At 34.2% G+C, this 13,212-nt stretch overlaps 1 protein-coding gene and 1 pseudogene across 1 annotated transcript; one reads left to right on the forward strand and one right to left on the reverse strand.

Annotated features, from left to right (window-relative positions):
* Positions 5,813-8,429, reverse strand: LOC104708956 (pentatricopeptide repeat-containing protein At5g01110). Its single transcript, XM_010425612.2, has one exon. The coding sequence runs from the start codon at positions 8,321-8,323 to the stop codon at positions 6,116-6,118; it is 2,208 nt and encodes a 735-aa protein (XP_010423914.1). The 5' UTR covers positions 8,324-8,429; the 3' UTR covers positions 5,813-6,115.
* Positions 10,693-13,056, forward strand: LOC104708957 (annotated as a pseudogene).

The raw sequence follows: 13,212 nt of genomic DNA on the forward strand, positions 1-13,212 counted from the left end.
TTTTTTTTTTTTTTTTTCCTCTCTCTTTCCTTCCCCGAATATATTTTGGGTCGAATTTATATATATGAGCTCTAAAGCTAAAAAGTCGTTTTGATTTTGTCTAATATAAAAGTCGTTTTATTTTTGTTTGTCGAATATAAAAGTCTTTTTATGCTTCTTTGTTATTTGGAGTTTTCTATAATTCACATGTAAAACTGTCCTTATACAACTACGAAACTTGCTACTAAAGTTCCTAGAAACCTTCACTATTTATTTGTAGAATTGGTTGTTTTCTTTTCTAGTTGTATATTAATGTTACATCTAAATGAGTATATATAATTTTTATCTAGTTGAGAAAAAGTAAAAAAGAAATGTACCAAGATAGTGTATATATATAGTTGTTTTCGTTGAGTCTCGAGATGTAAATGATAATTACAGATATTTATTTAATATCATCTATATTTTAATGATACTGGATTGGTTAATAATATTTGTTGTATTTGCCAAACTAGACACGTAGAATTTAGATAGCAATAAATTTGCATATTGATGATTTGTTTGATATATTAAATTCGCCATTTCTTACTACTTTAGATTTTGTTTTATTTTTTGAATTAAATATGCATAAGTCAATTGTTTGCACGTCGGCGAAAGATAAATACAGATTGTTTTGTAAAATATACTCCAACAAACAGTTTTCATTTTAAGTGAAATATCTTTATTTGATAAACATCTAGATTTAGTGAAAGATAATTATTGCGATATAAGTAAATCACCGTACCATAAAAATCATATCATAAAACAAAAGAATCTTACTATTATTTCCAGTCATAACTACTCTTCTTCTTCTGTTGGATTCAGTAAACCGTATTTAGATATACTAAACCTACTGAAAATTTTGAACTCCGTATAAAACAGAATCGAATAGTAGTTGTAATGTATTTTTACTGTTTGAATTGTAAATCTAAACAGCGCTCAGTTTATATATCCAAAAGCGGGTTAAATTGGAGTATTCAAAGTCCTTCCACATTAAGTATGGATTTTAAATTCATCAGATTGTAAAATATTTATGTCAACGATCTTTTTTTAGGTTGAAGTGTTTTATTAACCAATACTGTGACTCACTAGATTAGCTTACGTAGAGACTGACCAATTCCATTAATAAAAGTATACATTAAAATAGCAAGTGTGTTTATGATGCAGTAAATTATCCTTATAGATCAGTAGCTTTACTAGCTAGTTAGTTTTGTTACTTTATTCAACAATTAGTTAGTTAGCCCGTCACACTACTTATCACGTATTTATTTTTTCCTTTCTAAGAACATAGTAGAAAAACTAAATCACTCTACGCTAGAGAGATTAGGTTACGTGTAGCTAATAATTAAACAGTTAATGTTTCTTTTCGTATACAGATCATACAGTTCCATATTATATAGTGACATTAATAAATCATAATCCGTTTGTCTCATAAGCAGTGTTCAAGAAAGCGGTCTAGGCGCTACGCATTCAGCAGACGCCTAGATGACCGCCTAAACCACTTAAAATTACATAAATTTTATTTTAATATTTATTTTAATTTTTAACTACATATAATAAAAATTATTAAGTTTTATATTTGTATTCGTAATTATAAACATTTATATGTTGTTAATATAACTTAAATAAATGTATATTTTTTTACTTTTGTTTATAATTTATAATTTTTTTAATTTTCTAACATATATATATATAATGTTTTATGTTGTAAACGCCTAAACCGCCTAAAAACCGTATAGGCCCCGACTAATCGTTTTAGGCGCTAAGCGTTGGATCACCGTCCAGATACCGCATAACACTTTCCTGAACACTTCTTATAAGAGAGGTAAATTTTAAAAAATGAACGTTGTCATATATATTCCCTTGAAGAAAAATCGCTTGAAATGGTGCAGAAAAATTAAAAGATGAAGAAAGAAGAGTATGGCAAATATACATGTGAAAACAATATAAGTTATACAAACAATGATGGCCTTTATGTAAGTTCTGAGTATTAAAACCGAAAAGGCCTTTAGGATAAATTCGAACGTTCCTCGACTTCCCAAATCGCTTTGTCCTCTTCCTACGTCCCTTTTCTCTTGTTACTTTGTTAGATCTTTGATTAATATGATGCCCATACCGAATAACATTCAAATACTACTATACAAAAACTAAATGGACTAGTATACGATTTATTCCGTTTTTCATAGAGCTTTTTTTTTTTTTTTTTACCAAGAGATCATAAGAACTGTATATTTGTTTATACCCTCCAACTATGTGCGAACTAAATAGGGGACGTGGCAGTTCCAAGATTCTCGATAACAAATAGACACGTCTGTAGAAGACTGACTTGTTTATTATACGTTTAAAAATATATACAACCCACTTAGTTTTGTAACCGTTGGAGTTCCATCAAGTTACATACAAAAATAATTATTATGATGAACCTTTTGAGATAGTAGTAGTATCAATATGGGATTACTTATTGAGATAGTAGTAGTATCACAGTTTTTGATTACTTATTTTACTTCTGAGCTCGAATTAGAATTCTATCGCTAAATAATGGTTAACCCGGTATAAATCATGGCTAGCTCAGATGCGTTTTGTGTCTAAAAGTTTAGACCTATATTAGAAAATAACTGATATAAATAGAATTTCGAACTCAAGTGATGGAAATCAACTAGTCATCTTCATGTACTTTGTAAAATAGACACATCTTTTTTTTTTTGTCTGATCACCACAAAACTTAAATAGCTGTTGCGTATATGTTTCATATACTAACACGAGAGCCCCAGCTTAAATTTGACGTGAATTATGAAAATAATTATACAATGTGGCTAAAATCCTTGACGTGTATTCTCATGAATATCCTAAATATAAAAAGACGTTTTGATGTAATAAACTTCTAAAGCTCATCGTAGGAAAACGTTATGTATAAGAAACTAATAAACATTAATATCCATCAACCCGTAATGTAGCATTTGAACTAAGATGGTAAAACAATTAAAAGCCAACCAAACAAATTACTTATCATTAATTAAAGTTTAGTGGAAGATTAATCCACAGTCTAACATTATTTTCTGGTGGTCCCAAGACCATATAAACACTCCGAACCGCGACCCACGTTCTCAAGACCACATAACACTCCGAACCGCGATCCACGTTCTCAAGACCATATGATTTTTTTGACTCATAAACCGATTCTCCAAAAGAAATGATGTATTTTTTTTTTTTNGAGCTCGAATTAGAATTCTATCGCTAAATAATGGTTAACCCGGTATAAATCATGGCTAGCTCAGATGCGTTTTGTGTCTAAAAGTTTAGACCTATATTAGAAAATAACTGATATAAATAGAATTTCGAACTCAAGTGATGGAAATCAACTAGTCATCTTCATGTACTTTGTAAAATAGACACATCTTTTTTTTTTTGTCTGATCACCACAAAACTTAAATAGCTGTTGCGTATATGTTTCATATACTAACACGAGAGCCCCAGCTTAAATTTGACGTGAATTATGAAAATAATTATACAATGTGGCTAAAATCCTTGACGTGTATTCTCATGAATATCCTAAATATAAAAAGACGTTTTGATGTAATAAACTTCTAAAGCTCATCGTAGGAAAACGTTATGTATAAGAAACTAATAAACATTAATATCCATCAACCCGTAATGTAGCATTTGAACTAAGATGGTAAAACAATTAAAAGCCAACCAAACAAATTACTTATCATTAATTAAAGTTTAGTGGAAGATTAATCCACAGTCTAACATTATTTTCTGGTGGTCCCAAGACCATATAAACACTCCGAACCGCGACCCACGTTCTCAAGACCACATAACACTCCGAACCGCGATCCACGTTCTCAAGACCATATGATTTTTTTGACTCATAAACCGATTCTCCAAAAGAAATGATGTATTTTTTTTTTTTTTTTAATATTTAAAAAACAGACGAGGAAGTGGCGTTCTAACTCCGGTGACGTCAAAAACTCAAAAGGGACCAGACTCACTACCATTGGACTCTTGGTCGATATCATAACACGCTTTTAAAAATTGGACTTATGAGATGAGACTCAAAATTGACGGACTCATTCGCTAGAAGCAATTATATCGAGACAAACACAAACACATGTGTGAGTTATAAGTATGTAAATGTCAAAACGTGTTTAATATATTTTATTTTATATAGAAGGAATCATAGAAAGAGGTTGCGAGTGGGTGACCACGCGCCATTTAGGTGGAAGTCTCAAGTATCTCCACTTTTATATATTCGGGGAAGTCAATGTCTCTCACCTACACCTGAAAACTAAGGTTCGTAGTTGGGATGGTTGTTGTTAGGGTTGGGAAATTCTATATATGTCATAATTCCGATTCTGAATACGTATCAAATTTTCGTGTATCACAAAGATATGCACAGTAATTGATTTATAATTGTTCATACAGCTCATTTTTTTTTAAAAATGTATCTAAATTAACTCATATACGGATGTCGGATAAAGCTACATATGTTATAATAATTAATAATTCTCATATACATTTGAATGTTTTAAAGTCCTTCAATGAATCTGACTNTCCATCAACCCGTAATGTAGCATTTGAACTAAGATGGTAAAACAATTAAAAGCCAACCAAACAAATTACTTATCATTAATTAAAGTTTAGTGGAAGATTAATCCACAGTCTAACATTATTTTCTGGTGGTCCCAAGACCATATAAACACTCCGAACCGCGACCCACGTTCTCAAGACCACATAACACTCCGAACCGCGATCCACGTTCTCAAGACCATATGATTTTTTTGACTCATAAACCGATTCTCCAAAAGAAATGATGTATTTTTTTTTTTTTTTTAATATTTAAAAAACAGACGAGGAAGTGGCGTTCTAACTCCGGTGACGTCAAAAACTCAAAAGGGACCAGACTCACTACCATTGGACTCTTGGTCGATATCATAACACGCTTTTAAAAATTGGACTTATGAGATGAGACTCAAAATTGACGGACTCATTCGCTAGAAGCAATTATATCGAGACAAACACAAACACATGTGTGAGTTATAAGTATGTAAATGTCAAAACGTGTTTAATATATTTTATTTTATATAGAAGGAATCATAGAAAGAGGTTGCGAGTGGGTGACCACGCGCCATTTAGGTGGAAGTCTCAAGTATCTCCACTTTTATATATTCGGGGAAGTCAATGTCTCTCACCTACACCTGAAAACTAAGGTTCGTAGTTGGGATGGTTGTTGTTAGGGTTGGGAAATTCTATATATGTCATAATTCCGATTCTGAATACGTATCAAATTTTCGTGTATCACAAAGATATGCACAGTAATTGATTTATAATTGTTCATACAGCTCATTTTTTTTTAAAAATGTATCTAAATTAACTCATATACGGATGTCGGATAAAGCTACATATGTTATAATAATTAATAATTCTCATATACATTTGAATGTTTTAAAGTCCTTCAATGAATCTGACTTTTCAAAGTAGACGAAATTTCAAAAGTATTTCTAAAATTATTCTTTTTTCTTAAAAATGATTGAAAGTAGAATATGTTTTTGTCTGCTATCTATACAATACAACTCACGTCTGCTAGATAAAGAACTAACGCGTACGGAGTGTTATTCTTGTTCTCCGCCAGGACCGTCCCCACCGACACCGCCGACATGTCGTTTTAGCCGCAGCACATTTTTTTTAGTTTTACTTTTCAATTTGATTATAACCATTCTTGATTCTTCCATCGTACATATGTTGTTGTACTACGAGAATGATTAAAAGTTTAAACAAACAACCATGACACCAAAGTTTTAACTTTCATATATTTACTTATGTTATGTATTGATACAAAAAGATTTGACTAAGTACGTAAAACAAAATTTGGGAATTCCCAAAAAAAAAGGAATGCTATGAATAACTAAAATGATGGATTACAAGAAACTGAGGTCTAATATGAAATGTTATAAAAAGTACGGGGACCATTTTGCTATTCAAGAAAATCAATTTCCTTGTGCTTCTGCAGCAACACTCACTACTACCTCTGGTCCTTTGACCAAAACGCATCGATGTCAACTCAATATCGTAGAGTAATCGCCACTGAGCTCAGCAAGATTCAGAATTGATCATCAGGGGAGAATCCTCTCAGCAACATCTCATCGTGAAACCTAAATGCCTCTGTTAAGTTATCTTGAGAAACAAATCCATTGATCAGAGAAGAGTACGTTGACCTATCAGGTTCTACACCTCTTTCGATCATCTTCCGCAGCACAACCTCTGCTTCTTTCATTTGATTTTGTCTACAAAACCCATGTAAGATCGAATTGTATGTAAAGACATCAGGCACTACTAATCCTCCTTGCTTCTCCTCCATCTTCTTCACCAAACCAAAAGCTTTGCTCATGTTTTCTTCTTTGACAAAACCGTATATCAGTGTGTTGTAACTGATGCAATCCGGCACAAATCCTTCTGAGATCATCTTCTCCAAAAAGCTTTCTCCATCTGAGGCATTACCAGAGCGGCAATATCCTTTTATCATAGAGTTACATATCATGACCGTTGGCTTTATACTTTTACTGATCATTTCATCCCAAACTCGAAATGCCTCAGAAAGATGGCCTTTACTGCACAAAGCGTTAACCATAATGCTGTAAGATATTGGAGTGGGAAGTATCTCTCTTGATACCATATCTGCCCATATCTCTTTCGCTGTGTCGATATCGCCTACCTTACCAAACCCATCTAACAGTGTGTTGTATGTCACAACATCGAATTTGATTCTCTTTTCCTTCATCTTTTTGAAAAGCTCCATTGCGTTTTGCAGATTTCCGAGCTTACAGTGTCCATCAATCAGTATGGTTAAAGTGTAAGAATCTGGAAACAAACCCCTTTCGGTCATTTCGTTGAACAATTTATCAGCTTCCCTCAACATTTTCCTCTTGCATAACCCATGCAAAATGGTGTTGTAGGTCACAACATCCATAGCACAACCCTGCCGAAGCATTTCATCTCTCAAATTCATAGCTTCAGAGATCATACCTTTTTTACAATACCCTTGGATAAGAATGGTGTAGATCACATTGTCAGGAACCAGACCAGCATCCTTCACACTGTTAAAATACACTAACGCCTTGTCGAGATTTCCACTCCTAGCAAAAAGACTCATCATCGAGCTAAAGCAAACCAAATCCGGAACAATATCCCTAGATCTCATATCACTGAAAATCTTCTCCGTTTCGACTGCATCTCCCTTCTTACATGCCTCCATAAGCAACGATCTGTAGGTAGTGGAGTCAGGACTCAACCCGGATCTCAACATCTCAGCGAAAACTTCCTTGGCTCTCCCGTATTTCCCATGCTTACACAGTCCATTTATCACAGTATTATAAGTATAAACACCAGGACTAAACCCTTTGCTCGGCATAGCATTCATCAACTCAAATGCCTCTTCCATGAGACCTTTACTAGAGTAAGCGCTAATCAATGTATTATATGTTACAATATCCGGATAAACTCCCTTCTCTTGCACTTCCGACAAAAAAGTTCCAATTTTTTCCATTTTACCATCTTTGCACAGAGCATTAACCATGATATTGAGAGTATAAACATTAATACCAACACCACTCCGAGAAATCTCCTGATAAACTCCCCAAGCCAATTCAACCCACCCGACCCTCACCAAGCTTCCCATAAGAGCATTACAAGCATCGATGGAAACAGTATAACCTTTGCTTCTCAGCAATGTAAAAGCCTCATGTGCTTCTCTAAGCTTTCTAGCCTGCACATAAGTCCTAATCAACAAATCGAAAACCGAATCATTCGAACCACAGTTACTATACGTAGAAACCAAGGCATTCACAATCTCTGCCCTAGAAACACCACTCCTCCTAATCATCCTAAGGACACAACTCTGAGCATCAGATAATCTCCCACTTCTCACCAGAACATGAATCATTGCGCTTAAAGACAAAGACGTATGCTTGAAATTCGGAAAATTAAACCCTAATTGATAAATAAACCTTTGACCTAGACTCAAATCATTGCGGCAGCGGTACAAAACCTCAACGACGGTTAAAGGGTTTAATCGAATTAGCTGATTTCTTAACGAAGCCGCATTATTATTATTGTTGTTACCTTGCTTCAAACTGAAACAAATCTTCTCCACCAAGAACGAATCTGAATCTGAAGACGAAGTTGAAGAAGAGGAGGGTTCGAATTCGGGAGAGGGTGATGAAGATGTTGTCAAGGTTTTGAGAGGTTTGAATCGAGTGAGAGGGTCTTTTACGCGGGAGATTCTGAAAGGTATTATCCGGTGAACAACCATTTTTATAAGAGAGTGACTCAATTTGATTTCGACTGAGGGGAAATAAAAAATTGAAACTTTGAAAGCTCTCAGTTTGGTCTCTTGCTTCACTTGAATTTCTGGTAATGTTCTTCTTACTCTTCTTTCAGGGAAGAACCAGCAAAGCGACGCCGTTATTGTGGCTCTCAATAGGGTTTGAATTTGGACCCATAAAAGCCCATACATCAATTGAAATAAAATTACTGTATACTTTTAAATTATTAATTAAAATCAAAATGGTGGTGTAAACCAAAGCCCAATAGCGAAGCCCATACGCAAGCCCTTCACTGCATTGTAGCTCTCTCGCACCAGACGTGATGTGACGTCGACGTGTCTACATGGATGGAACATCTCGCTGTAGAAGAAGAGACGAGTAAGGAGAGTTTACGTAATATTCATTAGAGAAAAAAAAAAAAAAAAAGAGAGGAAATTAATCACATCGGTAACAAAACAATTACCTTTTTTTTTCTTAAAGTAAGAGAGTTGCGTTGAGTAATTTTTTTGGGGTTCATTTGTTTCCTTTATTTTTTAATTTGTTATTAGTAACGGTAACAATGATATTACTATTATTATTATACAAAACAATACTACTTTTATTACATATACATTATAAGTAAATAAATGAATAAAAGGAAACTGATCACAACGGTAACAAAAAAAATTACCTTTTTTTAAGCAAGAGAGATGCGCGTTGAGTAATTTATATCAACGAGTCCGCGACTTGTTTCCTTTTGTTATCTGTTTTTGAATTTGATAACAAGGTCAAGGAGAAGTCTCTTCTCTGATGCTTATTATATGTACTATACCACCATCGTCGTTCGTATTTTCTCTGTTTTTCATATCTACAGCAGACTACAAACACGGTACACCATCTTCTTTCTAATCTCTGATCTTCTCTTCCATATTTTTTCGTCGTCTGTATAGAATCAATCCTCTCTTACATATGCCTACTTCTTCCAATTCGTAACAATGATATATATTCTTGTTTTTTATATTTTGCAGAACGATTCGTTTTACGTAATGGATTCTGCGACTGCAAACAGGCTTAGGGTTTCCACAAGTACGTTTGGGGTCATCATCTCAGCCTGCTTCACGTCGTGTCTCCAGTTCAATGACGAACCTTCTCCTTATTCTTACCGGATCCTTCCTCCCCTGTTCTTGCTACCTACGGTGAGTTTTTTTTTTTTTTTTACTAATACATTAAACTTCTCCCTGATAATTTAATTTGTTGGAAACATGTATAGATCTTAGTAATTAGTACTAAATATTATGTGTTTTATGATTGATTTAATCTCAGGTTTTTCTTTTACAGAAAAACGTGAATGAATGAGATGATGATGATGGTGGTGAAGGATTCAAAAGCTGCTTTGGTGTAAACTGTACAGTCAAAAGCACAACTAGCTAACCTAGTTCCTTATTTTACGGTGGAATCAAAAATTCGAAATCTTCCTAGTCTACTCTAATAACTGCGCCAAGAGGCCGCCGTCCTCATGACATGACATGGGTACTCTTCCAGAGCTTACAATTACAACAATCTCCTTCCTCAAATCTCGGGTTCCCAAATCCACTACTTCTCTCCTTGCAACCCCATGAAAATACTGAGGTCAATTTCTATCCCATCTTAATTTTAATATTTGTCCCTAATATTCTTTTCCCAGATTTTATTTATTTATTTATTATTATTATTATAATTCATCATTAAAATCTATGGAAAAACTTATTTACAGATCATAATAGAAACTTGAATTAAAATTTGCAATACGATGTGAAACTAACCGGATTTTGGATCCTGTCATTCGACATAGTCATTGATCATTAGAGATTTCATAAGTCCAATTTGTATTCACATTGTTATGTTAATTTAGCATTCAAGCTCCTATTATGATTTGTAAATAAGTTATTTTCATAGATTTTAGTGGTTTTTAAAAATATACAAAAAATATTAGAATGCTAAATCAACAAAATGATGTGAGAACTAATTAGATTTTGGATCCCGTCATTTGACGTAGTCATTGATCGTTAGAGATTCCATAAGTTCAATCTGTTTTCGCATTGTTAAGTTCATTTAGCATTCAAATTTTTATTATGTAAAAAAGAAAGTTTTTTTTGTTTAATTTAAATGGATTTAAAATTTTTTTTAAAAATATATATATTAAAATGCTAATAAATCTACAAATGAGAGAGGTTTAAGAAGAATATTATTAATCTATCAATCTTGTTAAAACATCATGGTCACTCTGGTATCTTCAATATTTTCTTAAATTATTAAAATTTGAACGGTTTTAGTTAAACCATTTCTTTTCAATTAAGCCGGTTAATTAACAATAGAAAAAACCTTATTGTATATATATGTTCCCGCTCGAGTGTTCATCACTGTTTACAAACCCTAAAACTGCCTATTGAGATCGAAGAGAATCGCCCAAATCACTGTCAAATCATAACCAAAGAGGAAGATATTTAGCTAAAAAGGTACAATCTTTCGTTTCCCTCTTTCACTCTTGTTGGATTTTCTCGAGAATCTACAACCGCATGTTTTTTTCCCCCAGGAATTGATCTGTTTTTCCTCTGTTTCTAATCGAAACAAACTCGTTCTTGTTTTGCGACATTAGTCTTACGTTTCTGTTAATTGTTTAGTCTTATTGTGATTTTACTTTTTAGCACATATAATAAACAGAACCCTCCTTGTTCGTTTTCGCTTCTGTTCATAATCTATCAGGTCAAAGATTTGTTTTTTTTTGGTAAAGATCTTACCTTTTTAACTGTTTTAATACGAATTTTGTCTCTCAATCATGCCTCTGATTTTGGGGACTATCTTGATTGATTGATTTTGAAATGTATTCAATGCAGATTCTGTAATCGAAACATGTCAGGTGATTTGGAGAACTCGGTGATAAATTTGAAACTACTCATAGATGAAGAGAAGAACAAAGTTGTATTCGCTGAGTCCGGTATAGATTTCGTCGATATACTTTTGAGCTTTTCGACTTTGCCTTTGGGAACAATCGTTAGATTGCTGGAGATGCATCAGAAGTCACATTCAGTAGCCATTGGTTGTTTCAACAACATCTATGGAAGTGTTGTGAGTATGGGCATGAAGCATTTCAGTACTGAAGCTTGCAAGCAAATGCTTTTGTATCCTGGGAGTTTGAATCAGGAGAAATGTCAAAAGGTTAAGCTGAGGGTAGATGATTCCGAGGCTACCAAGTGTTTCATGTGCCCTATGTTTGTGAGAAGCGGACAATGTAGCAAAGGGTATAGCAACTTTAATACCTCGAGGTGTATCTGTGGGAATTTGATGGATGAAGTGATTCAGTTTCAAGGAGAAAGTGGCCCAGGAAGCGTAGGAAAAGGTGTTGAAGAAGGTGGAGTATTTGTGAAGAGTGGTCATACTTCATTCATCATCACTGATGATTTGAAAGTGCAAGTTAACTCTGTTGGGTCAACACTTAATGTTCTTAAAGATCTTGGCTATGCAGATTGCGATAAGTTGAGATGATTCTCCAGGTTAATCTCCAAGAGGTTTATGTATGTTTCTTCTTCTACTACTACTAGACTTTAATCCTCCATGTTCTTAAGCCAGTTTCTTCTATGTGGTTTAGGTAGCGACTTTGCTGGAGTGTATGTTCACATCGGATACTCCATTGAGCGATACATTTCTGAAAAAGAAAAGTACACGTGGTATGAAGAGGACTCATAAAACGCAGAGTCCATCTCCCAGTGAAGATAGAGAGGAAGAAGCATCAAAAGGTGATCAAACGATAACGCTGAATGCATATATGTCAGGAAAGTGGAAGGGAACATTCTGTATGTTGAATGTGGTGAAGACTTTGTTGATCTTCTCTTCTCTTTTCTTGCTATGCCTCTTGAATATGTATGGGAAATCTCGGGCAGCGGAGTCACCCTTGGATGCATTGAAAACTTGAGCAAAAGCTTTAAGGAATTGAGTGTTGATGATTCCGGTTCAGCTTTTAAATGTGTTCTTCCTCATTACTACAAGTGTCAGAAGCAGCTTCTAAGTGAGGTTGTCACAACCCATCAGCCACCAACTTATTACCGCTTTGTATCCTTCTCTGTGGATCATTTCAGAGAGTACTGTTTGTCTGAAAACTCTGGTAAGCGACTAGTGTATGACTAGGATAAACTCGTTCCTGTGACTTCGATAGATCCGAAAACAGAAGGCAATGAGACTGGTGAATCGAGTGGATTTGTGAAGAGAGGGACAAAGTTCATGGTGACAGATGATCTGATCATTACTCCTTCCAACTCAACCTCAACCATTGGATTCTTAAAGGAGAAACATTCAAGGATATAAACATTCAAGGAGAAACATTCAAGGACTTGATGATGTCGAAATCCGAGTGATCAATATGACAAAAGAAGAGGTATAAAGCTTGTCAAAAAGATCTTGTTTGATTGATTTCAACATACGTATGATCCAAATAACGCATTCAAGGATCCTATATATGTATTTGCAGGCCATTAGATTACTGGGAGCTTCAATGGTGACATGCACTGCCTTAAGCACTAGCCTGCTAGCTATAGAATCAGCTTCAACAAGTGCTCCTCAAAGCCGGTTTTTTAAGAAACCAAAACTTGAGACCGAGACAGACTTAGCTAGATCTGATCACTAGGGAATCTTTTTGTTTAGCTAGTTTTTTTTTGGGGACATCGACTTTGTCTAATCTGACTGTTTCCGTTACTCTTTATTTTTCAGTTTAGCTACTTTCTCATACTGTTTTTTTGTTGGCAAGATGTTGAAGTTAGTTTGAGAAAAGGGTTCTATTTGCAAATTAAATAAGTATCGGGGCTATCTTTAAAAACATCATAAAACGTGTGACCAATTTAGTTAAAAAAAAAAAAAAAAAAAGTTA

Source organism: Camelina sativa, chromosome 8 (assembly GCF_000633955.1).
Source record: "Camelina sativa cultivar DH55 chromosome 8, Cs, whole genome shotgun sequence".
Lineage (NCBI taxonomy): Eukaryota > Viridiplantae > Streptophyta > Magnoliopsida > Brassicales > Brassicaceae > Camelina > Camelina sativa.

What these genes read in the sequence shown, in the direction of transcription:
- LOC104708956 (XM_010425612.2), bottom strand. Translation starts at nt 8,323, where the DNA reads ATGGTTGTTCACCGGATAATACCTTTCAGAATCTCCCGCGTAAAAGAC.